We start from the raw sequence: 26785 nt of genomic DNA on the forward strand, positions 1-26785 counted from the left end.
CTATTTCCGATCCACAGTTTCTGCAAAGATCCTGACTTGACACAAGCAGTTTGTTGCAGAACTAGTCGTGAACTAACATGAGGCAGTTTATAATCTTTATTAAGTGTGACTGTAGGAATGTTATATAAATTATTTGGCACTGTAGTAGTTTTGTTAGGGTTGAGCATGTCTTTCATAATGGAATATCCTATAAATCATCACCATTCTGAGGAAGAAATTACGTTCTGAAGCATACTCAGACCCAGCCAACGTAGGAAGCTGGAGTGAAGCTGAAAAAATGTACAAAATCTACTTAATATGTATTTGTGTATCTGATTGTTTAACTATATGATTTGCACAGAAATTAGAAAATTGTTAAGCCAGCAAATAAGAGAAAGGTTTTTTGGTTTGTTTGTTTGCTTGTTTTAGATATTTCAGCTACATAGAAACAGAAAAGGATCCCAACCCCATGTCTCCCACACTGCTGCCCGTCTGCTTGGCCTCCTACTTCCGTCTTTGCAGGAACCCTGCTGCTCTCCTGGATCAGGCTGAAACTGTTGCCTTCTTGGGTCTTGGCTCTCATCATTGTATATCCTCTCACTTTTACCTGCTTGGTTTTCTTTGAGTTTCTCTTGTGGCTCAGCCTGGCCTTCACCTCAACCCTCCTTCCTTGTCACCTGAGTGGGAGTCTGCACTCCACTCCCGGTGCCGGTTCCCTTTGTTATTGTTTCCGCAACTCTTCAATCCCGCGTACTCCGTCTCTGTCTAGGCTAACTGACAAGGGTCTGCCTCCAGCCTGCCAGTCACACTGTTTTAGCACACATGATGTTTTCTCTTGTCTCATGGTTTCTTACTCTTTCATACTTCTTTTAATAGCTTCCTCTAGTCCCTAAAATGTTGAAGTGGCTCAAATCTCTTATTAGATGTTTTTGTTTTGTTCTGTTTGTTTGATTGGTTTTGGTTTTTCGAGACACGGTTTCTCTGTGGCTTTGGAGGCTGTCCTGGTACTAGCTCTTGTAGACCAGGCTGGTCTCGAACTCACAGAGATCCTCCTGCCTCTGCCTCCCAAGCGTGCGCCACTACCACCTGGTTTGTTTTGTTTGTTTTTAATAGAGAACCGTGTACACGGTTTACTTTATCTTTTTTTAATGTATGAATTTTTTGCCTGCATGTATATGTGTGCACCATGTGTCCTAGATGGCCAGATGAAGGCATCCAATCTAGAACAGAGTCAGGGGTGGTCATGAGCTGCTGTGTGGATGCTAGGGACCGAATCTGAGTCCTCTGCAAGAGCAGCAACTGCTGAACCATTTCTCCACCCTTCTTTACTGCCTCACACACATCAAGCTATACTGCTTGCATTTTCTGAGCGTCAATTGTGCTCTCTGACATCTCGGGCTTCTGAGTGTTCCCTGTGGTTTGCATCAGCATGCGTTGCTGGTGGCACTTCTCTGCTCTTGAAATGGCATACTCCTGTATCTCTTACCTGCTGAAATCCAACTCAGTCTTTATGTCCCCACTCACATTTCATCCTGTTCTAAAGGCCAGTCTAGGTTATCGGAAGGGAACCCTTGCCTTTTTTGGCCCCTTTCCTGGTTTGTGACACACGGTGCCTTTAGTGATTGTCTTCTGTCCCTTTCTCAGTTATAAACACTCCAAGAGCAAACTCAATTGTAAGGTTCTTATTTTTTTATTTAATTTTACATATTTGGGATGTTTTGCCTGTGTATATGTCAGTATACCATGTTTGTGCCTGGTGCCTGCAGAGGCCAAAAGAGGCTGTCAGATCCCCTGGAATTAAAATTACAGACATTTGTGGACCACGCGGTTGGGTGTTGGGAATCACCCCATGGTTTGGTGCTGGAAGAGCAGCCAGTGTTCCTAACTGCTAAGCCGTCTCTCCTGCCCCTTGTTGTCATTTTTATAGCACCAAGAATAGTGAGTGCATTGTACAAGTTCAACAGATTCAGTCATATTTGCTGACCACCTTACTGTATGCATATCTGAAAGCTCTTAAAAGGAGGGAACGAGCAGAGCTGTGGAGAAAGGCCCTGGTCACAGAGGAGGTGATGGGTGTGATGACTAAAGTACTTTGGGTTCCTAGAGCAAGAAGTGCTCATCTAGATAATTATGAGGAGCAACTGTGAGAATGCTGTGGGAACTTGTGCCCCGTTTGGAGGAGTTTGGAGTCCATCTAGAATGCTTCCTTCTTAGATCTAAAATGACACCATTCAGTGTAATGATGTGAGCTTTTAGATTCCACCTGAAGCAATTGTAGGGCTAGAGGAGAGATGGCTTAGTGGTTAAGAGTGCTGTTGACCTTCCAGAGAACCAGAGTCCTGGTCCCAGTAACCATAGCAGGTAGCTCACAGCTGCCTGTCATCCCAGCTCCTGGGGATGCAATGCACACACACACACACACACACACACACACACACACACACACACACACACACACACACACCCCACACACACAATGACTGAATGACTAAATAAATAGATAAACAAATCTTTAAGAAAAGAGATTACATGTTGTATTTCTGCAATGTTTGAATGGTAGGAATTAAAGATTAGACTTGAGAGTACTAGCCGGGAGCAGCACTTAACATTCGTATGGCTTGTTTTGCTTCCTTATACTATTCTCCTGAAGTTGACTTTCTCCGTGCCAGCCAGAGGCTGACCTTTTTCCTGTGATATGTTTTGTTGCAGATGGAGTAGATGGAAAACAAGCACGCAGAACCAATTCCAGCACCCCTTTAGGGGAGCTGTTTGACCATGGCCTGGACAGCTGGTCATGTCTTTACTTTGTCGTGACTGTGTACTCCATCTTTGGACGAGGACCGACTGGCGTCAGTGTTTTTGTTCTTTATCTCCTGCTATGGGTAGTTTTGTTTTCTTTCATCCTGTCTCACTGGGAAAAGTATAACACAGGCATTCTTTTCCTGCCCTGGGGCTATGACATTAGCCAAGTGGTAAGTATACATTATGCCCTAATTAAATGGTCTGCATGTTTTAAAGTTTTTACTCCCTTCTTCAATGCTGTTAGGCATTAGCAAGTTAGAACTGATGTGTGGGGCTACAGAGGTGACTCAGTAGTTAAGAGCACTGGCTCCCTTTTTCTGAGGCCCCAGGTTCAATTCCCTGCACCCATGTTGCAATTTACAACTGTCTATAACCCAGTTCTAGGGAACCTGATGCCCTCTTTCGGCCTCTGGGCACCCGAAAGTTGTGGTGCGTAGACACATATGCAGGCAAATCACACAAAATAAAAAATATATTTTTTAATAAATTTTTTTAAAAAAGGAATTGATGCTTTTATATTTTCTTTTCCTGGGGGTGGAGATACAATAAAGTACTAGAGTGCTTACCTAACATGTGAAATTCCATAGATTCTGTGCTTCCCGGCATCATTGGTTTATTTGGGGGGGGGTTCCAGGCAGGGTTTCTGTGTGTAGCTCTGGCTGTCCTGGAACTCACCCTGTAAATCAGGCTGGCCTCCATCTCAGTCTGCCTCTGCCTCCCCGTGCTGGGGTTAAAGGTGTGGGCCGCCGCCGCACATCATTGATTTCAAACAATTTCAAAAGTAAAACTTGACAATGAACCTTTAATGTACTTAGTGCTTAGCTTTAGCAGTTGTCAACACATGGCCTCTAGTTTCTTGTATGCTGTCTGTGTTTTCTTTTACAGGAAATGTGGTTAAGTATTTTGTAATGTATTTCTAAATGATAAAAGCTTTTAAAAAATGCCACTGTTGTATTAAAATTTAATTTAGTTTGACATGTTGATTTTTACTTTATCTTTGGAGAAAGGTATGTACATATGACTGAATTGTTGGCCTTCTGTTCCTTGCCAACTTCAGAGAGTAGAGAGCTTTGTCTTCTGGATAGACCTGTGTTCTCTGCTGTAGAGTCTCAGCTTCTGGGGTTGCCATAAGAAGCCAATAGAGACATGGGAAGCTGGGGTGTGTTTGCTGATGGAGGAGGTTGGTGAGGTGGGCACATCAAGCCATCATCCTATGACTTAACTGCCTTTGAAGGGCTCCAAATGGTGACCACTTGCCTGCATTGCCTACACGGCAGCTATTTGATAGCAGTATTGGAGGAGGAAGTCTCTTATAGGCCAGGGGATTTGCCATATAACAAATGTAAGCACTTTTTAAGTAATCACTCTGATTAGACTTAATGATGCATAAAGCACTGTTGGCTCTCTGGATTGTCAGCTGTTGATGCCTCTTCGTTCTGTCTGTTTTCCTTCCAGACTATTTCTTTTGTCTACATAGTGACTGCAGTGGTGGGAGTTGAGGCCTGGTATGAACCTTTCCTGTTTAATTTCTTATATAGAGACCTATTCACTGCAATGATTATTGGTAAGGAGCTCCATGTCGAAGCCTGTTTTAACCCTCGCTTTGTTATCAAAAGCCAGTGTTTGACCATAGCAAGTGATAACACTCTTTCTTTGTTCTCCAGCAAGCAGAATAACCTACGACCCTATAGGATTTCTACCAGAATGTTAAAGAAAACAAGGGTTTTTTTGTTGTTGTTGTTGTTGTTGAGCACCAAGCTTTTTCTAATTGGACAGAAATACCAAAGTAGATCAGCACATAAGCTTTGTAGAGTTGTTATCTGGTTATCTGGTTTAGTCTAGACTGTCTTGGAGGACCTACATTTAGTGGACATTTCATACCTGTTTCAAGTTGAAAATTGTTAATTTGAAAGAGTAGATGAAATGTGGAGACTTTTATACTCTGTCTGCTGAAAAAAACTAAACCTGTCTTCCTCTTGGATACCTTCCCTCCTGTGTCACTGAGCACTGGAGGTTTTGGTTGTGGTTGTCATTTTTGTGCCCTGCCTGTCGCTCCCTAGGAAGGTAACCTGCACGGTTAACAGAAGCCATCTCACCTACTCCAACATATACCATCACCCCCTTTCTGGGGCTCTTGTCCACCCATCCCTTCAGCCCCATTTTTTCCCCTGCTTTCTGTTTCTTTGAGGCAGGATTTTATGTAACCAAGGCTGCCCTTGAATCCTGATCCTATTGCCTCCACTTCCTGAGTGCTGGGATTAGAGATGGGTGTCACCATGCCTGGCTTAAGTGTCCATGAAAGCATGTGGTTGCTGCTTAAAGATACCTCATACAGTAAATGTTCCTAGTCTTGAAATTTTACATTTAAATATGAAATGCAGTAAACTTCCATGGGATAAGCTGCTTGACTGAGAGATTCACTAAATGGTATGAGAAGGAAATTAACTTTTTCAAGGCTTAAAAATAAATAAATGAAACAGAGCCACTTTATCCAGATAAACATCTGCTGGTAAAACAGAGTGGTTCCTAAATGTGGCCCAGACCGCAGGAAGGTCTGTGCCCATACAGCAGTCAACAGTTCTGAGCCTTACCTAGTTTCTAGCCTTTACCAGGGTCACCAGCGGGAGTAGGTAGGAGCAACAGATCCATGTCCTGCATGTATGCATTTTATTCTTAGGTCTTCAGTATTTTTTCTAGGACCCCTAAAGTAATAGCCTGGAGTCTGCCTTTTCCTGCTTTCAAAACTACTAGTGTTGTCCCGCACACAGTCAGCTGCCTACAGATACCTCCAAAGTTAATATGAGCACACAATGCCTAGTTGCCTCTGTTATAAATAGTGGTGAGAGGGTTCAGGTATTGTATGTTGGTTCCAACGTGCATGCTCGGCACCTAAAAGGACTCACACTTTGAGGGTCTTTGTTTAGTCTTAATTTAGCAGGCAGGTAGGGGACTAAAGTCAGTTTATGATAAAAATACCACATGAATTCAACTGTTGGTTCCAAATGGAATCTGCAAAGGTACCACTTTGTGTTCTGACTCCATTTTTGGAAGTATACATTTAAATTTTACAGCCAGCCGGTGTGGTGCACGCCTTTAATCCTAGCACTTAGGAGGCAGAGACAGGCAGATCTCTGTGAGTTGGAGGCCAGCCTGGTCTACAAAGCTACACAAAGAAACCCTGTCTCAAAAAAAACAAACAAACAAACAAACAAAACATTTACTTCAACTTATAAGCATTGATTTTTCTTTTGAAATTTATTCTTCATAGTTGCAGAAAACATTCATGATTACAAAGTGAATCTATAAGGGAATATACTCAAAGAAGTATAGCTTTTATTCTACCTATTCTCCTTTTTCCTTAACCATTTCAGTTTTTGCTTGTCATTTATTCATTCAGAGAGAGAGAGTGTGTGTGTGGGGGGGGGGGTCAGAGGGCAACTCTCCTTCACCGTGGTAGAACTCTGGTTGTCGGGCTTGACAACAAGTGTCTTTACCCACTAAGCCATCTCTCCAACCTTATGCTGGCTTTTAATTATGGTTTAGAAATACACGTATCATTTTATCACCTTGTTTGTAGCCCCCTCCATTTGCTAGTATATCCATGATAGTGTATAGGGTTTTCCTCATCTCTTCTCCCAGCTTCCCGAGACTTTATTGTGTAGATTGTACCAGAGTGCTTCAGCCAGCATTTGGATTGTCTCCAGGCTTTTGCTGTTGCATACATTATTTTTTTGTTTTGTTTTATTTTCCAAGACAGGGGTTCCCTGTATTGTTTTAGAGGCTGTCCTGGAACTCACTCTGTAGACCAGGCTGGCCTCGAACTCACGGAGATCCGCCTGCCTCTGCCTCCCGAGTGCTGGGATTAAAGGCGTGCTCCACCAACACCTGGCTTGTTGCACATATTATTATAGTAATTTTACATGCATATGAGCTGTTGTGAAAATGCTTGTTTATTGATAGTTTCACCATTGCAGTATATTGCCATGTTTGTTAACCTATGGGTAAGAAATGATACACTGGTATAGTTTCAATTTGCATTTCTCATGAGTGAACTTAGCTAAGCTTAATAACCATTTATATTTGTCTTTCTGTGTGTTTTTAGACTGTAGCCTATTTTCCCAATAGAATTGTTGAGTACTTCCTTTAGGCCCCTGTGTTTTGTGTGCATTAATCTTTTGAGTTGACTGCTTACAGTTCTCTTGTTGTCTTCTCTAAGATACTTTTTGACTTGGTGGACGTTTGTGTGTATGTGTTTGTCTTTAGTTTTATTTTATGTGTATGGATGTTTTGTTTACATATATGTCTGTGTATGTGCATGCCATGTGCCTATGGAGACCAGAAGAGGGCATTGGCTCCTCTGAATCTGGGGTTACAGACGGTTGTGAGCTACCACGTGGGTGCTGGAACTTGATCCTGGATTCCAGTCAAGAGTAGGGTACAGTTCTCTTTAACTGTTGAGATATCTTTCAGCCCCATGTTGATGGCTTAGTTTTATATATTTTTAATTCTATGTGTATGAGTGTTTGCTTGAACTTATATATGTCTGTGCACTACAGAGGCCAGATGATTGTATCAAATCTCCTGCAACTAGAGTTACAAATGGTTATTAGCTACCATGTGGGTGCTGGGGATTGAACTTGAGTCCTCTGGAAGAGTAGACAGTGCTCCCAACAGCTGAGCCAACTCTCTCCAGTCCCCCATCTTGTTTTTTTTTTAATTCCTATGTAATAAATTAGAATTGTGAGGAATAAGAAAGATGCTTTTTGTGGTCACAGTACTCTCAGAGTATAATCTCATTTCACTTTTTTTAAATGAGTTGTCTAATTTTTTTTTCTGTAGTGATTCTATTTTCTGTATTTTAAAGTCTGGCCTTAAATTATGGCAATATGAAAAGCAGGTGTGCATATATGGGTTCCATCTCCATTGTATACTTGAAGTTTTGGGTTTAAGAGATAAGTCTTTTACAGAACATAGAATAAATTCCACTTAGAGAAGAAATAAAGGTAGTCTTTTCCTTTGGTAACTTACGTAGAACTCAGACTGTCTCCATGCTTCCTATGCTTAGATTTCAAGAGTTTAGTTCCTGGGGCAGATGAATGTTTTGTTTTGTTTTTTTGTTTTTTGAGACAGGGTTTTGCTGTATTGTTTTGGAGGCTGTCCTGGAACTTGCTCTGTAGACCAGGCAGCCTTAAAGGGGCAGATGAATTTTAAGAACTGAAAGCTCTAGAACTTAGCGAACGATGGAATGTGATGACGGGGTGAGCTATGCCATACGGCCCCAGAATCGGTGGGCTTTCTCAGAATGGCCGTGCATCGTGTTTAGGTTTAAGGGAAATAGACATTGTATAGAGAGGGTGGGGAGGAGAGAAACTGAAGATTCCAGGAAGATTAAAAATAAACAGGAAGCAACAAATCCCAAGTGTTGTCTGCCCCCCCCCCCCACTCTGTAGTAGTTACATAATTTTCCAGTTTGCTTGGCTTGGGCGCTGTTTTGGTGTCTTTGCATGTAAGGATACATGCAGTTTTCAAGCTCTGTGCAGTTGGTACTACTATTTTTCTGCTTCAAAAACAAAATGAGGCACTGACTAAAAGGTTGCTCAGAGTGTCATGGTTCTGTGACCAGTTGGTGGCAAACCGAAATTGAAGTCTAGACTGGTGACCTCAGACTCTGCTGGCTTTACAAACTGCACTGCCAGTCTCTGTATCTACAACTGCTGTGTAGGAGAGTAGTTTGCTGTAGTAATAAACTTGAGCCTGAAGACTACTGGCCCAAAAACATTGGATGTTCTCATGGATGTAGTTACTACGAAAATAATCACTCTTAAAATTCATAATAATTTAAATATTCTTTCTTCTTTTTAGGCTGTGCGTTATGTGTGACTCTTCCAATGAGTTTATTAAACTTTTTTAGGTAAGTATTTTCTTTTAAGACATGGGGAAAGAAAGAAAAGGCAACCTTTTCTAATAACAGTTGTATTATAGAATTTAAGGAACTGTTTATTTTATTTTTTGTTTTTTGAGACAGGATTTCTCTGTGTAGCCCTGGCTATTCTGGAACTCACAGAGATCTGCCTGTCTCTGTGTGCTTTTATAATCTGGACATTTTGAAAAGGTTTAAAAATCTCTGTTTCAGATCTAGAGTGAGAACTTGATGACTGAGGTTATTCCTGTTGTCTAGTGTAGTCAACTCAATTATACTATAAAACGGCTAGTTACTTTGTTAAGGTTTCGGGCTCAGCAGGCTTCAAGTTTGTCATTTTTGTGAGTGACTCATAAGGAGTGGGTATTTTCTTGTTAAACATTGATCTGTTCACATTCCTTTTGTGAAGGATTATAGTGAGGTTAATGTGTGTGGGTTAGGATCAGACTGTGCTGCCATTCTCACATACGAGGTTGTGTAGACTCTCCTGCCTTGGGGAACAGCTTCTGAGGTTGTTTGTAGGTGAACTTTCATTCCCGACTTGCGCGCACCCCGTCTTTGCTGGCTGCCCTGACTTGGCCCTTTCACATCGCAGTCATTTGGGGCTACCTGGTCCTCTGCTAGGTTGTTTTATCTTGTTCTTCCTACTTTAGTACTCAGATCTGTCTTACAGGCTCTTACTCAAGTCATGACAAGCTCTCTATAGCTTCTATTGTGATGATGGTCATTTATAGAAGTGATACATTTTTAGCCAAATGTGGGCCATACTCATGATCCTAGCACTTCAGAAGCTGAGGCCGGCCAGCCTGGGCTGCATGAGTACCTGGTCTGCCAATAGTACATAGTAAGGCCCTGTCTTAAAAAGAAAGAAAGAAAGTAAGTAAAAGTAATAGCATTTAAGATTTGCAAGCCTTGCCGGGCATTGGTGGCGCACGCCTTTAATCCCAGCACTCGGGAGGCAGAGGCAGGCGGACCTCTGCGAGTTCGAGACCAGCCTGGACTACCAAGCGAGTTCCAGGACAGCCTCCAGAGCCACAGAGAAACCCTGTCTCGAAAAACCAAAAAAAAAAAAAAAAAAAAAAAAAGATTTGCAAGCCTCTTCTTATAGATGAGGCTTTGATTGGACCACAGGTTGTCCAAGGTAGTATGATTAATAAGCACACCAAGAGTAGAATTTTTAAAAATATTTATTTATTATGTATACAATCTTCTGCATGCCAGCAGAGCTCATTCAAGGTGGTTGCGAGCCACCATGTGGTTGCTGGGAATTGAACTCAGGACCTTTGGAAGAACAGTCAGTGCTCTTAACCGCTGAGCCAACTCTCCAGCCCCCAAGAGTAGAATTTGGAGCTCTGTTTAAATGAGTCCCAATGTATTTAGGGACACCAAAATGTGCTGGCCATCTCTCTTCAGGGTCTTTTGTGTGAAATATATCTGGTCCAAATCTGTATGAATTTTTTTATTTTTATGTGGATGAGTATTTTGCTTGTACCACATGCATTCATGTTGCCCAGGGAGACCAGAAGAGGTCCAGTTCCAAGGGTGTTGGGTCCCTTGGAACTGGAGTTATAGATGAGCTTCCATGTAGGTCCTAGGAACCAAACCTGGGTCCCCTGGAAAAACAGAGGATTTTTAACCTCTAAGCCAGTGGTTTTCAGCCTTCCTAATGCTGCAACACTTTAATGCAGCTCCTCATATGGTGACCCCAATCATAAAATTATTTTGTTGCTACTCCACAATTATAATTTTGCTACTTTTAGGAATCATAATGTAAATATCTGGTATGTGACCTTTGTGAAAGGGTTGCTTAACCCCCACCCCCACCAGGAGTCGTGACCCACAGGTGGAGAATCACTATTCTAAGCCACCTCTCCAGCCCCATCATTCCATTCCTGGCACAACTGTTGACCATTTGGTTTAAAAGTAAGAAAGGGGCCAGGCATGATAGTACATCACTTTAATGCCAGCATTCTGCATTAGGGAGTTCCAGGCAGCCAGGGCTATATAATGAGACTCTGTCTGAAAATACAGAAATGAAGGAGGAGGGGGGGATTGATCGGGAATCAGAACCTTAGTTGTAATCCTGGCTTTGGTAGCAATTATAAATTTAGAGTATTTCACCCTAACTTAGCTTGGCTTTAAAGTAGAGTTAGTGATGTTGGTTCTCTGTGCCGTAGGATTGTAAATAAGCATGCGTATTAAAGAAGTCTGGAGATGGAGAGTGTTAGGCATGTGTCCTGTGTGTAATGATGTTCTGTATTGATTTTTCAGAAGTTATAAAAGCAACACCTTGAAACACAATTCCATTTATGAAGCTATGGTCCCCTTCTTCTCTCCGTGTTTGCTCTTCACTCTGTCTACAGTGTGGATCCTCCGATCTCCTTCAGATATTTTAGAACTACACCCTAGAATATTCTACTTCATGGTTGGAACAGCTTTTGCCAATATCACAGTAAGACATTTTATTTAAAAAAATTATATAAGCCAGATGTGTTAGCTTATACCTGTAATCCAAGACCAGCCTGGGCCACATGAGACCATGTGTCACAAAACCAAAATAACAAACAAAAAAAGAATCAAAGCACCTTTGAAAGGTGTTCATTGCTGGTCGGAGGTCAAGCTTCCTCTTCATTACCATGAAGAAGTTTAGTTATGTTGAGGGTTAGGAGGCTGTTTTGGAGTAGTTCATATAGCATAAAGTTTTAAAATTGGGAGCTACTTCTTTTATCTCAGCGGGTACTACACTGAGAAAACCCCTTCTGTAGACCGATGTTCTTTTCTTGTCTCGTGGCGGAGTGCCTGACAGGCAACTGAAGGAAGGGTTTGTTCTGGCTTTGCCTTAAGAAGGGAAGCGGCTCATCAGGGTGGGGGAGTCATGGTGTCAGGTCACAGTGGTGGTCGCTGCAGCTGCAGAGAGGAGGCCGTGAGGGGACCAGTCTGGCTCACTTCTTTCTTTTTATTCAGTCAGGACAGCAGTGCATGGGTAGTGCTGCCCACATGCAGAGGGCCGCCTTTCTGCATTTAACCCTCTCTGCTAACCCCTCCACAGACAAGCCCAGAGGTGTGTTTCCGAGATGATTATAAATCTAGTCGAGCTGAGACCGGAGATTAACCAGCACCAGCACGACACCCTTTCTCCATTGTCTTAGTCTCTTCTGATCTGGTCCCAAGATTCAAGGGTGGGATCAGGGCCGATGGGGCCCTGAGCAACTGAGAACTATTGACAACATTCTTGAAAGCTTTTTAAATGTGGCCGGTTTTGAAAGTGCTTTGCTAATTAATACTCCCTCTTCTTGCTCCTCTCAAGTGTCAGCTAATTGTTTGCCAAATGAGCAGCACGCGGTGCCCGACTTTGAACTGGTTGCTGCTTCCTCTCTTCTTGGTTGTGGCCGCGGTGACCGTGGGCGCAGCAGCCTCCCACCTCGAGAGTCTTCTCCTCTATGCTCTCACAGCAGCCTTCACTCTGGCTCACATCCATTACGGAGTACAAGTGGTGAGTAATCTAGAGCGGAGCAGAACGGCTTCCCTCTGCTGCCTAGGCACCTAGGAGACACAGCGGAAACTGTACGAGAGAGCTGTCCAGGGTAACAACTGGACATGTGGAGGAGATGACTGTTTTAGGTGATAGTAAGGGTGTCGTTTCGGATGCTTTTTTCTAATGATTATAAGTGAGTGATTATGGGAAATTAGCTCTTATTTTAAGTTGTTATATAAGTGATTTACTCATTGAGAAAACACTGCAATGCTTTTCATTATGTGAGACCAAATAATCCTGTTAGTTTCTGTTTCTCGCCTCTTTAGTCCTAGGACATTTTTATTGCTTACGAATTTAGTTTGGAGAAAACAAGTAACATTGGTGTATAGTACACCCGTGTCTATTTCTAATCGTGTGAGAGACGGAGAAGGGCAGTCAGTTTCTTAGGGTTTTGATAGCTGTGATAAACACTGTAACCAACTCAGGAAAGAAAGAGTTTATTTCAGCCTATAGTTTCACAGCACAGTCCATCATCAAAGGAAGTCAGGCAGGAACCTGGACTGAAGCAGAGGACCTGGAAGAGCACTTTTTACTGGTTTTCTCCCCAGTGGCTTACTTAGTCTGCTTTCATGTGGCACCAGTGACTGCCTATCTGTCCGTGGGTGGCACCACCCACTGTAGGCTGGACCCTCCCACATCAGTCACTGTCAAGAAAATGAACCACAGGCTTGTCCGCAGGTCAGTCTGATGGAGGCAGTTTCTCAGTTGAGGCCCATCTTCCCAGGTAACTCTAACTTGTCAAGTTCAAAAAAGAGAAATAACTGGTCAGCACAGGCAGATTAGTTTTAGACTTGAGGAAGTCATTTGTGTTGTTTCAGTTTTTATCTCACGAGCCTTTACCTTTATCGTCAAATAATGAAAAAATGTAGAGGGAAATAGTATTTTTCCAGGTGTGGCAGAGCCTTGCTGTTATTTTATCACTAAGGATGAAGAAGCAAGAAAACAGCTCGAGGCTACCTCGGGCTGCATGGTAAGACCCTGTCTCAAGAAACCACAGCCATTAAACAAGTGCTCGGTACACCCAATGCTCTCTTCCAAAACAAGAAGTCATTTCAGGATGAACGGACAGATACAATAATGTCAGAACCATGTGCCCTTCTCTCCCTCCCTCCCTCTCTAACTAGTTTTCTAGTTAGTTTACATACTTTAGTCGTTGCTGCATAGTATTCCACCATGGAGATCACCAACAGTCAGTCAGTTTACTAGTCCTAACCAGTTTATTTTATTACCCAGTGATTTAATTTTTGCAGTGTTGTATGAATAAATTGAAACACTCTGATTGTGTCGTCTTGAGAGGGTACCTTCAGGGGTAGGCTGGTGTACTGGGTGTCCACGCTGCAGCCCTAGTGTCTACTCCCTGCGTTTGTTTTGGAAGGAGCCCTGCTGAGAGTCAGTTGATGAACAAAACATTTTTTTCTTTTGAATTATTGTTGTTAGAAACCTGATGAACTGTAATGTCAGATAATTGCTTGTCTTTTTTTTATAAAGGGTTATCATATGCTTTATGCCAGTGTTCTTGGGCATTATCTTGCTTTTCATTGATCCTGAGTGTGACATGTGTCTGTAGTTTCAAAACAAGTTCTCACTATGTAGTGTGGTCCTGGTTGGTCTGGAACTGACTGGAGACCAGACTGGCCTTTATCTCACACAGTTGTCTCACCTGCCTCTGCCTCCTGAGAGCTGGGAGTAAAGGTGAGTCACCACACCTCTTTAGAAACTGTGTCCACCAGAACACATCTCTTTTGTGCGTGTGGATTTGTGATGTGCGGGTGGTACCTGTGGAAGCCAGAGGAGGGAATCGGGTCCTGTGGATCTGTGGGGCTGGAGTTACCAGCAGCTAGGAGCTGCCCAGTGTGGGTCTGGGAACTGAACTGCAGTCTTCTACACGCACAATACATGCTCTTAACCACTGCGCCGTCTCTCGAGCCCCAGTAGCTGGATTGAACGAGTGCCTTACACATGCTGTGTAAGCACTTTACTCGTGAGCCCCACTGCCGCTTCACGGTCTTTTTTACATTATAAACGTAGTCCAAAGTCCTTGTTAAAACCTGGACAGTAGGGCCTATGAGATTGTTCAGCAGGTGACGGCTGTTGCCCCGCAAGCCTGGCGACGTGAACATGATCCCTGGAACCCACGTAAAGTTGGGAGGAGAGAACTGGCTCAACAGACTTGTCCTCTGACCTCCACATGCGTGCTGTGGCACGTGTACCCTCTCCTCAAATAGATCTAAAAAGGAAATGGAGAGCAGGAAAGATGGCTCGGGGGTTAAGAGTACCAGATGACCTGGGTTCCATTCCCAGCACCCACAAGACGGCTCACTGCCATCTGTAACTCCAGTTCCAGGGGACCAGATGCTCCTTCCAGACTTCTTGGACACTGAACACACACGATGAACAGGCAGACATGCAAGCAATACCCATAGACACAAATAATTAAACCTAAAAATAAATTACAATTTTAAGAAATCTGGAAATGAACATGCTGACAAAAACAGTGTCCTTCTTGTCCATCTTTGTGCTCTTTGTTTTGTTTTTCGAGACAGGGTTTCTCTGTGGCTTTGGAGGCTGTCCTGGAACTCACTCTGTAGACCAGGCTGGTCTCGAACTCACAGAGATCCTCCTGCCTCTGCTTCCCGAGTGCTGGGATCAAAGGTGTGTGCTACCAATGCCTGGTTCTTTACTACTTCTAACCAGAAACCACACAAAACCTTGACTTACATATAAATGAAAACTATCAAATAATTGTCTCCTGCCAGGGATACCCTAGCCAATATAGCCATCAGAGTCACAGATCTGATTTTTTTCTATTCTATCCAGGATAGGAAGCAGTACCTAAAAGTTTTTTATAGGAAACTAAATACTAATTTATCAAGGTAGTTGTTTTCTTTATGAGCTGTGGTAGGTCTTCCTGTAGTTTCTCAGTAGGTTTGAGGATGTATTTATCTGCTCTAGAAGGCTCGAGGAAAGACTAGAATTTGGTTTAGCAGAACTTTTCTTGTTCCTGGCAGTTTTACTCTCAGTAAACCACTGTCTGCAGAGGGTGAGTTCTGAGTACGTTTGCAGAAGAATCAGTGGCCTGTTTGTCACTGTCGTGTGTTCTGCTTTTCTGTAGGTGAAGCAGCTGAGCAACCATTTTCAGATTTACCCGTTTTCATTGAGGAAACCAAACTCAGATTGACTAGGAATGGAAGAGAAGAATGTCGGCCTGTAATCTTCAGGAAGTACTGTAAATAGATGCATGTAAATATCTCATCCATCACCATTGAACTAAACTGGTCTGCTTGACAACTGTGGGATCAGTCGCAGTGTACGCGCGTGGACGGCGAGAGTGAACGTGATCTGAGCTTGTGGAACTTTGGACTTTCTAACTCCCAACTTTATTTTTTTATGAAACCATGAGACATTTGGTTAAACAGTGTACATTAAACCAGCTAAATGTTCCTAGCTTCATGAGTTCATACTGTTTTGACTCATAGAGTTAAAGATGCTTTACTCCTGTGTTTAAAGTCCCCAGATTGATTCAGGAACGCTAATGGCGTTCAGATAGCCACAGCATGTCTTAAGATTTGGTACTTTTATAAAAGGCCTTCAGCTGTGGAAATGGTTGACAGCCCAAATCTAATGTAGAGAAGCGTCAAAAAAGTCTCTCTGACCAGAGATACCAGTGACTGCCGAACCGTGTGCAGTTTGCCAAATCCTGGTTGCTCTCCCGTGAACTGCCAGAGGTTGTCTGGTATCCTGGCTCTTACTGTGTGGCTAAATGCCCATAAATGGGTTAATTTTCTGTTAGAGAGAAGTGTTCTGTTGCTACTTAGTGTTGAATGGTTGTAATTACAGCTCACTGTTGTGGCGCAGTTCATGGGTTAGTCGTGGTGTTTCTCCTGTCAGGAGTGGGTGCCTGTGAGCTGTGATTTTGCTCCTGTCAGGAGTGGGTGCCTATGAGCTGTGATTCTGGAGGCTGTCAGTCCCATTCTTGGGGTACTCATGAGGGTGGGGTGAAGTGCCTTGTGAGAGGAAGTTTAAGCTGGAGTTAGGAACCTCAGAGCTTCATGATGATCACGGTTAACGTCCTGGCGCTGCCTGTCTGTCTTCGCTTGCTCGATTTCTCTCTCCTCCTCGGGGTCAGGTGCCGTGGTTTTTAATCTCACCAGGGATGAGGCAGAGAGATAGTCTCTCTCCCCTGACTCTCCCACCTCCCCATTTAAAGAAAACCTTTGATGTGTTTGCCTTGCTGAGCATATTTCCCGCCTTAGTTGACTCAGTAAGTTTTGAGGTTTACTGACAACACAAAACTCCCTTTCTTTCACCGTATTGTGGCCATCTCATAATGTCACCTTCTTATGAATGTGGACGCTTTCTTTCTTTGGACTTTGCCTTTAGTTTGGTGGTGGTGAAATTTACTTGCTGATTTTATTTTCCACTGAATAAGATTTGTGCTTAAATGAAGAGTGTGTCTTAAACCCCTTTTTTTATTTTTGGGCAGGTTGCACTTGGATAAGATAGGCACCACTATGTTGATATGTAATTAAATTCGTAACTGTTATTTACCTATGAATATGACCATCCTTAAGTATTGTAGCTCATTCCTTTGTTGGATTTGTGTCTGCTGCTTTGTAAAAAGTAACTAAGTGATACTCCACCTGAATGTTTTTAAATTCTAATCATTGTCATCCAGGCTGTTGAAAATGAGTCTAGGAGCTAACCATGGTCCTGTGCTCAGTTTTAATTGTTTGTAAGGCTTTGTGTGTTTGGGGACTTTTTTTCTGAGACTAAAACTGAAAGAAAAAAAATCAATGAGAAATTGTTGTAGAAAGTAGATAGTAATTCCTGTGTTCATTAATAAATCGCCATCATGGAGGTCAGTAAACAAGCCATTTACATGAAGATAACTGTCTGGTGTACTCGAGCTCTGTAGAAGTGAATTCGGTAACCAGAATTGGGAAAGAGCTTGGTTATAAGGTTTTTGGCTAATCATTTTACTGTTTTCTTGACCTTGTACTCAAGAACATTTATTTGTATAAAGGAAAATACCGAAAATATTTATAAGATGATGAATTTGGACCACAAGCTTTCTTCACTTTGTACAGTATACTGAAGCATCATGTCCTGTAATTTGGGGTCTTTTTTTCCCAAATGTATTTGTCCTCTTTTTGTTCCATCAAGTGAATTTGAAAAATGTTTTGTGCCTTTTGTTTTGTGTTTAACATGTAAAGAATTCTACTGTAGATAGTTTTGCTGACGCTGCTGAGTGGAAGAGGAGGCTGCTAACGGAGAAGGGAACCTGAGCAGCCAGTGTTTCAGAACCCTGTGGACTCACGAGTCCCTCCCTCCTAGCCGGCTCGTGTCCTGTGTCTTGATGGTGCATCTTAAAGACCCATTCATTGTAGCGGTACAGCAGCGGGCGTGGGACCTGGTTCTCAGGAGCTCTGTGCGTCTCTGTCACACCTCTTCCTCTACACCTCCCCAGTGTAAATAGGGTGACACAGAGCTGCCTCTTGGGGAGCGGCATGGCGATCAGGGGCTTGCATTCATCCTGTCTGTACTTGTGGAATAGAGTGAGTGCCTTCGCCAGGTTAGGGGTTTGCATTGTTATTCTGCTGAACTCCTGTTACCTTTAGAAGGTTATGTTATGAAAAATCCTTGTCAGGCTTGTCAGAAAATAATCTCCCTGTGTCTGAGAGGATGTGGGTCAGGAAAACATAACAATACTTAGATAGATGCTGCCACCTCTGTTCTGTAAATGATACTGATGATCTCATTTCAGCACAGTGTTTGAAATTGCCACAATCACCGTCTAGAAAAATAGTAATAGTTCATAGGTTTTAGAGCACTAGAGAAACTTTGAAGTAAAAATATAACCATTCTTCCTTGGCATTTCAATGTTATGGTTGACATACTTTTAATTCCAATTTTGAAAAGATGTTGAACATGGTTTAAAATATTACAGTACCACTGCTAATCCTGCCATTTGTTCTCTCCCAAGGCACTGGGAAGAGGGGTGTATGTCTGGGTTAGCACAGGCTAAGTACTTGCCAAGAGTGTTGCTCATGACTTGGAGTGGATGTTAAGGGAAAATGTTGTAGTCAGAAGGTGTGTGGATGGCACCTTGCTTCCCCAAGCAGACTTCAGCTCCATGACCTATGAAGAATAAAAAGATATTTTTTAAATTTATTATTTTGGTTTTTTGTTTGTTTGTTTTCTAGACAAGGTTTTCTGCATAATAGCCCTGGCTATTATGGAACTTGCTCTGTAGACCAGGCTGGCCTCGAATTCACAGAGACCCACCTGCCTCTGCCTCCTGAGTGCTGGGATTAAAGGCGTGTGCCACCACCATCCGGTGTACTTTCTCCTTTTATATTTTAGCTTGAAACCTGCGTGTAGCCACCTCATAGGGCAAACAGTTCACTGAGCCCTGACTTGGCTGCTGAAGACTAGGAACAACCCCAGAGAGAAAGTAAAGCCTGTGGACCATAACTCTTGAGTTTGGGTCTCCCAATAAGCCAGAAACAGAGAGAGAAATTGTATTGGTTGTGATGATGCCTATGTTCACAGTGGCCTTCTGTTGACTCACTCCTGGGCTTGACTGTCAGAAGTCTGTGGTGTCAGACCAGAATTTTCTGTCATTTTAAGGCAGCATGTCCTATCTTGAACATCCTGTGGGTGAGTAATCTTACTATAGTTAGCTGTCCCTACTCCAGCCTAGGGAAGGAGTGTTACCTAATGTGCTGCATTGAAGCACTTGGACGTGCATTTAAATGACATTCCTAATGGTAAAATGGTATTAAATTAATCACTGTGAAACTTGAATGTGTGAGGCTGTGGGAATTTTTCAAAGCTATCATAAATTTCTGCTTTTCTGTGATTGATTGTGTAACACATGCGATTTGTATATTTGGGGTTGTTTTTTGTTGTGTTTTGTTTTTTAATCTGTGGCAGTCGTATAAATGACTGACAGCATGACAGACAGTGACTTCGGGGTACATGGCGAATCATGGTGGTCTAACTTTTCTAGAGAAAGTGCTGATGTGTTTATTTCTTTCTCAAATAGAGCCATGGGAGCTGGGTTTTCTGTCTTGTTTATTTCCAGTGTTGTTACAGCACAAACTAAATGTCCCTTATCTCCAACCTGCATGCTAGTAGTGAGCTTTGCTCTTAAGAGACAACACACCAGCTGGCTCTCGTCCCTGGCTTTTAAGCAGGGATATGTTCTTTTTATAGACATTTGACAAGCTCACATTATGGTGGCAGGAGTTTTGCCATTGGGGAGCTCTCCCAGGGGCAGACTGAACAAGGTTTTGTTCATTCAGTGAGGAAGGCTGGGTTCCCAGGATTGAAAATGCCACTCAGACTGATTTTATTTGATAAGGGCTTGTCTCTAGGAAAACACCTTTGTGGGGAGCAGAAAGGTTCTGGGCTTCCCTTTCAGAGACTCCTTCTTAGAAAGCTGGCCTAAGTCAGTTGGGCAGTTTTTATGGCAGTTGGATCATGGCCATTGAGAGTCTAAAAATAGAAAGAGATGCCAGTGTCCACTTCAGCAGCTCTGAAACTGAAATCAAAGATGGCATTGGCTACCTAGGGTGTGACTGAATACCAGGGGTGTTTTCTATCACGTTGGCTATAAGATCTTTTAAGCAGTTTCTTTGGGTACCAATCAAAACAAGCATTGAATTTGGGTTTTTCATAAATAATCCTTGATGAATTTTCAATTGCAATTTTCTTGGTAAGCACTTTTTTAATATCTAGAGAAGAAAACTCATGACCTGGAGTTTGTTCATTTTGTACTTGAGGTAACTAAGCAGGTTACAGAAGTGGCCTGTATTAACCTGGCCATATCAATGATCTGTTAGAATTACTGTTATTCATCAACAGGCTAATGATTAGTTCATTTCAAAATGTCCCAAGAAAGCAGAATTCAGTATTGAACTCCCAATTCTAGTTTGAAAAGAATTGTTTCCCCTTTCTGGGCAAAGTGGAAGCCAGTAATGACCAGTGTATAAGGGAGGACATCTCATTTCCCACCCAGCAGCGGATTAAATGGATGGCAGGTGAAGGAAAGTAAGTTTCACATTCTACGCTAAGAATGTATGGCAGGAGCTGTGGCTGGGGAGTTTAATTTGGTGCTGTTCCCAGTAGGTTTTCTGTAGTCTTCCGAAGCAAGAGTAAATTCCATCCCTTGCCTGGCACCCAGAAACCAGCATTGGAGTGGGTGGGGCGTGTCTGCTGTGAAGAATGAAGAGATAAAGATGAAAGAGGAACGATTTTATGTCCTTTTTAAGTATTTTTTATTGTAGCTGGTCTGCATAGGCCTTGCTGTGTTAATAGTAAATAATGTAGCATTTGTTTACTGGTTTTATGTGTTCTGTGTATGTACACGTTTAATATGTACACCTATTCTGTGTGTATATATTCACTATGTACACCTACCTATTCTGTCTGTATATATACACGTTTAATATGTACACCTATTCTGTGTGTATATACGATACGGTATCTACATGGAGTTTATTCTTGCTTATCAGCCAGGTGGTAACTAACCCTCATTAGACTGTTGCTTTGTGTGGACTTGGTGTGTCTATGGTCCACATCTAAATCCAATTCCCCACCTGGAGCCATAAACCCCCAACATCACCCCAACACCCTGGTCATCTCAGGCCTTGAGAAAACCCCCTAAGTATATCTCTTTCCATGTCTTTTCACCAGGGAACTTGTGAGCCAGAAAGACTGGGTCCAAGAATGCCGCTGCTATCCTCAGGGTTTAGGTTTCTGGGTCTGCTGGGCCCTTTTTGACTAGGAGGCAGCTTTGGGAGCAGTGCGCCTGTGGACTCCATCGGGGAGATACTTGCTTTTGCCAAAGCAGAGCTTTGCAGCTTGCTTAACGTTACTAGAATGTTCCAAGTCTTGTGGTTTGATGTATAGTAGAGTACTCCAAGGCATTTGAATGTGACTTTTGCATTATTTGTGTTACTGTTCCCTGCTGCTGGTCCAGATAATCAAGACCTGTTTCATGTCACCGGATTCTAGAAGCCTTGACCTTTTAACTGGATTTATGTTCATGTCTGCTGCTGTGAACTCCAAAAGTAAAGCAGTAGGTTTTAGTTTTCAATTGTTTAATTCTTCTATTGCTATTTATTGTAATAAAAATAAATAATTTTTAAATCCTTTTAATTGTTTTCAAGTTTTTTTTTTTTTGTCCTTCCTTGGTAGATACAAAAGGGAAGGCTCTGTGATAGTGGGAAGCAGTCCCAGCTGCTTGATCCAGAACCATTGGTCAGTGTAAAACACGATAGTCAAGGTTTTGTGTGTGTGTGTGTGTGTGTGTGTGTGTGTGTGTGTGTGTGTGTGTGTGTTATGTAAATAAATGAGCCTTACTTAGCCTTCACTTTTATATGTGTGTGTATGTGTGTGTTATGTAAATAAATGAGTCTTACTTAGCCTTCACTGCCCACGCTTGATGTGTAGCCAAGGATGTACCCAAGATGAACTTGGGTCTCTGATCTTGCTCCACTTGCCGTTTCTGGGATTGCAGGCGTGTGTGCCTCGCATGGTGCAGGCGTGTGTGCATTGGGCCTCTTGTGCTGGCGTACTAGATGAACTACATTGCTAGCCCTGAAAAGGGAGTTGTTGCTCTCTCTGGTTATTGCTTGTTTGGGGTATAAAAAGACCAGCTTTCAAAAACCATCCTGGGTCTGACTTGCTTCCCTACAGACAGTGACAGCAGCAGCTCTGCTTGATTCGCCCAGGATGGTGTGGAAGTATAAACACAAACTTGCTTTTACTGATCATTTTATGGTCTTTATTAGCTCATGTAGCTCGGGCTGGCCTCAAATACTGTATAGCTGAAGATAATTTTGAACTTTTGATCTTCTTGCCTTACCTCCTGAGGGCTGAGGTTGCGGGCATGTGCCGCCATAGCCAGTTTAATTCTGCACTGGGGATTGAACCCAGGATTTCATGCGTGCTAGGCAAACTTTCCACCAACTGATCTGCATTCCTACCCTCTGGGTTGCATTTTAAAAACCTTTCGGTATTATCCAATCTCATGCAGCTCCTGGCTTCTCTGCCGCCTCTCTTCCTTTCTTCATACTCACATTTCTAAAGATGTACATATTGGTGGTAGGGGTATGCCACTGCCCACATGTGGGTGTCAAGGCAATCTGGGATGTGTTTCTTTTCACTATGGGGGGTCCCATGAGTGGAACTCAAGTGGTCAGGCTTGGTGGCAAGCAAGCACCTTACCCCTCCCAGCCATCTTCCTGGTCCCTTCCTTCATACTTTAAAGATAATACTAAAAAAGTTTTAAAAAATATTAAAATTGGATAAAGATTTCCTTCTGCTAAAATTTACACAAATTGAGATATACAAATAAACCAAGACAATTCTAAAGGGTGTGATGGGCTTTTCTGACATCCCCACATTCCAGGTAAGGTAATTTATAGTATGAATATACAGATGTAAAATTGTGACTTGACTTGTGAAATAAGATCAATGTGATGTGGTGTGTGTGTGTGTGTGTGTGTGTGTGTGTGTCCCAGAAAATTAAGTAGTTGGTTGTGTGATGCATCCCTGGAATCCCAGAGCTGGGGACTGACACAGGAAAGTTGCCTGAAATTCAAAGTCACCCTCATACAATGTGAGTGAGCACCAAGCTACACTGTAAGAGCCTGCCTGTACCAACAAGCAAAACTGAAAACCTACCCTTTTCTGTGTGGTAGGGTATGCCGCTATGGACTTAGGGGGTTCAGATTCTTCTGTTAGCCAGCTGCCCGCTGAACTGCCCCTGTCCCACCCGTGTTAAGGCACTGGGCTCACGTGCAGGTTCATGGGCCTCTTGTACCACGATAAGGTAGCAAGATGTCCACTGATGTCTTTGAAGAATGTGCCCGGCTCCAGAGGATACTCACTTTGTAAACTTTCTCCCGATTTTTTTTGTGTCTATTCTATGTATATTTTAAGTAAAATTGGATGATACTTTCCATGAACTGTATCTTCTTTGTATGAAGTAGAGTTGGGGTTTAATTTTATATGTGTATGTATGTATGTATGTATGTATGTATGTATGTAAGCTTAGAGTTTGAGAGAAAAAGTAAAGCACTCAGAAAAGTAAGACACCTGAAAGCATGGCTGTGGTGTACTTCTCTGAGAGACTTGTCTGCCACTTTTTTTTCTTTAATAGATCTTAAGCATCATTCTAAAGTCATATAAAATTTTTAATTCTGCATCATTCCACAAATTCTTTGGCAGTTTTTAAAAATTTTATTTGACTCGATTTTATGTGCATTTGTGTGAAATTCCCTGGAACTGGAGTTATAGACAGTTGTGAGCTGCCATGTGGGTACTGAGAATTGAACTCTAGAAGGGCAGCCAGTGCTCTCAACCACTGAGTCATCTCTCCAGCCCCAGCTTTGGCAGTTTTTTGATGGATCTTGTGCCGTACCAGCTTTTAAATTGTAAGTAACCAGAATGAGCATACAGATATATCTGCATTTTTTCAGCCAACATATCTGTGTGTGTGTGTTGCACACTTGCCGAGGTATCATGATGGGTGCTATAGTGTCCAGTGTGAAATAAAACTGGCCAATCTACCTCCAAGGACCCCTTACTCCCTAGGATAGGTATCTTAAGTAGAATGACCTTGGTACTCTGTGTATGTTGATAAACCCTGGCAGACTGTCCTGTAAGGGACTTTCCTAGTGTCATTCATGCATTTATTTCCCACACCAATGAAAAACGTATTACAGCCCAGACATTGTGACTTAAATCTGCAGTCCTAGCCTGTGGGAGGTTGCCACATAGTGAGCTCCAGGCCAGTCTGGACTGCAAGGTGAAATAAAGGAGTGGGCTGAGTCAGGAACGACAAGCCCCCTAGCCTTTACTGTGGTTATGAGTTGGTCTAGATGGGAGTCACCTGCCAGCAAAGAATTTTGCTGGCAATTTTGCTTGTTTTTGTTTTGAAGATGTATCTGTGTGTGTGTGTGTGTGTGTGTGTGTGTGTGTGTGTGTGTGTGTGTGTGTGTGTTTGTTTGTAGGTGTAGGAGGGAGGACACCAGAGGAAACTAGAAGGTGTCAGGTCCCGCAGAGCTGGAGTTACAGGCAGTTGGGAGCCACCTGGCGTGGGTCCTGGGCACTGACCCAGGTCCTCTAAAGAACAGCAAGTGCTCTCCACAGCTGAGCCATCTCTCCTGCATCCTGCTGAGGGTGAGCAAGAGCCTCACACATACTAGGTAATTACAATTTCACCAAATGACCTCCAACTTCCCTTCTAAGACAGCTGTCCCAGATGTGGAGGCAAAAAGGAATGGGATCTGAGAGCAGCCAATGGTGAAACAACAGAAAAATGGAGTCAGTGCCTTCCCACACAAGAAGCTAGCCTGATCTGTGTACAGCGTGGGGGCCGTTCATCACCTACTGTGCTTACTGCTTACATGTCAAGGATTTTTTTCCTTTTTCCCCCACTGTGTAGCTGTTGATGGCCGGAAACTTGCTATGTAAACCAGGCTGGCCTTGAATTTATTGAGATCCTCTGCTGGGATTACAGATATGCACCCCCACACTGGCTCTTTTTTTTTTTTTTTTTTTTTTTTTTTTTTTTGAGACAGGGTCTCTTGTAGCCCAGGCTGGGCGCCTACTCATTATGTTGCCACCGATGACTGTGAACTTCTGACTGGTCTCCCATGTGTTTCTTGGAATTCTATGGTACCTTTGTTCTTGCTTATCTCTTTGTGTAGCAGGCTCATTCCCATTGATTATCTCGTGGCATCCTGCTCACAGCCATCGCTGAGTGAGTACATGCACAAGCACACGCGGACACATCACTTAGAAGCACAAGCCAGAACCTGACAAAGCCTCTGCCCCTAGGAGAGTTAAATGCATGCGGTTATAACAAAGGAGCGAACTTTAGTTGAAGGTCCGAAATCATAGAAGCAGCTGCCCCTGCTCTTGCCACTTCGGGGCTTGAAAAACATATTCAAAATGCACTAGCAGAAAAAAAAATGACTCCGCTTGCGTCTTGGCAGGGCTTGATCACAAAGGGCTTATCTTCTTGACCTGACCTTTAGGTCACATAGACATGATATTAAATGCTTTCTTGGCAGCTGAGGAAACAGTCTTCAAGGAATTGTGATTTGTCCAAAGTGGCAGGACAGATCCAGGGCTAGTGGCTGTGTTCTAGTAACTTTTTTTAGCTGTCCACCGGCTGATGGGATGATGCCCAGTCACAATGATCCTGGTACAGTTTAGCCTGAAGGGCTGTAAGGACTGGGAATCTCGGTTCAGTGACAAGCTGTCATGGAGCATGTGCACGCCCCAAGCTTCAATCTCCAGTGCTATAAAAATAAAGCACCCTTGGGTGGTTTGCTTTTGGGATAGTGTCTTGCAACGTAGCCCAGGCTGACTTGGAGCCTTTTACAATCCCCCTGCCTCAGACTCCCAGAGGGCTGAAAGTGAACCACCATGTCTGGGTAAACGGATTTTTAATCCTTTCTTCCTCCTCCTCCTCCTCTTCTTCTCTTCCCCTTCTTTCTCTTCTCCTCCCCTTCTTACAGGGTTTTACAGTTTTTATTTAATTAATTTAGAGACAGGGCCTCATTCTGTAGCCAAGGATGACCTGGAACTCATTATGTAGTCTGAGTACGATTACAGGGGTGGCAGGTTTTTAAATTTTGTCTCATGTGTCCTGTCCCCCGGGCTCCCACCCACCTCCCCACTTACTGGGATGGGCAAGCCCTTTACCACTGGGCCGTATCACAAACCCACACACATGGTTTTAATTCTTTTTTGGCATGAGACAGGGTTCCTCTGTGTCACAGCCCTGGCTGTCCTGGAACTTACTTTGTAGACCTGCCTGCCTCTGCCTCCCGAGTGCTGGGATTAAAGGCATGGACCACCACTGCCTTGAGATTGTTTATTAATTATCTTAATGAGAACATTTTTAAAAAAGTGAACACGTATGTTTGTTTGCGTGTGCTCGAGTGCCACGGCGGGTTGTGGAGGTCAGAGGCAACTTTGTCAGAACTGGCTTTTTCCACAGTGTGGATCCAAAGGATTGAACTCAGGTGGTCAGTCTCCTTGGCAAGAGACATCACCTGCTGAAACAGCTCTCCGACCCCGGGAACATTATTTTTTGTTGGCAAGGGACACGCTGTGACTAAGGAATAATGTTCTGCAGACTTGCTTTGAGAGAGCGGTGGTGTCCTGGATTCCTTCCCCCAAACCGTTCTCCTGCTCATGGATGCAGCAGATGATGCCGACGACGTTCGTACTTGGGTTCACGCTTCAAAAAACAAGAACAAACAAACAAAAACCCGCCGTGGGCTCTACACTCACTGTACACTACACTCTCCTTGAGGAAAGGAAGGCACTATCTCCAGTTAGAGCACAATGCTTTTCTTGTAGCAGGTACCCGGCTACATTGGGGGAGTGTGCGTTTTAGAAATATTCCTCTGACCAGTGGATGATGAATTGGTCATTGGAGTCAGAAAGTGATGCGGTGCCGCTTGTTACAGCTGCCTTCGTGGGGACAGGCCAGCCCTTACAAACTAACTTCAGGCTAG

General features: G+C 43.1%; 1 protein-coding gene across 1 annotated transcript in view; it reads left to right on the forward strand.

Moving 5' to 3' along the window:
• Positions 1-21401, forward strand: part of Selenoi (selenoprotein I) — a 40414-nt gene extending 19013 nt beyond the window's left edge. Inside the window, exons 5-10 of the mRNA XM_005073509.4 lie at positions 2689-2951; positions 4237-4345; positions 8644-8692; positions 10973-11153; positions 12009-12194; positions 15349-21401. Of these exons, the coding sequence (XP_005073566.3) occupies positions 2689-2951; positions 4237-4345; positions 8644-8692; positions 10973-11153; positions 12009-12194; positions 15349-15447 (887 nt within the window). The 3' untranslated portion in view covers positions 15448-21401. The remainder of the gene's footprint in view (positions 1-2688; positions 2952-4236; positions 4346-8643; positions 8693-10972; positions 11154-12008; positions 12195-15348) is intronic.
• The last annotated feature ends 5384 nt before the right edge of the window (positions 21402-26785 follow it).

Source organism: Mesocricetus auratus, unplaced genomic scaffold (genome assembly GCF_017639785.1).
Source record: "Mesocricetus auratus isolate SY011 unplaced genomic scaffold, BCM_Maur_2.0 Super-Scaffold_100024, whole genome shotgun sequence".
Lineage (NCBI taxonomy): Eukaryota > Metazoa > Chordata > Mammalia > Rodentia > Cricetidae > Mesocricetus > Mesocricetus auratus.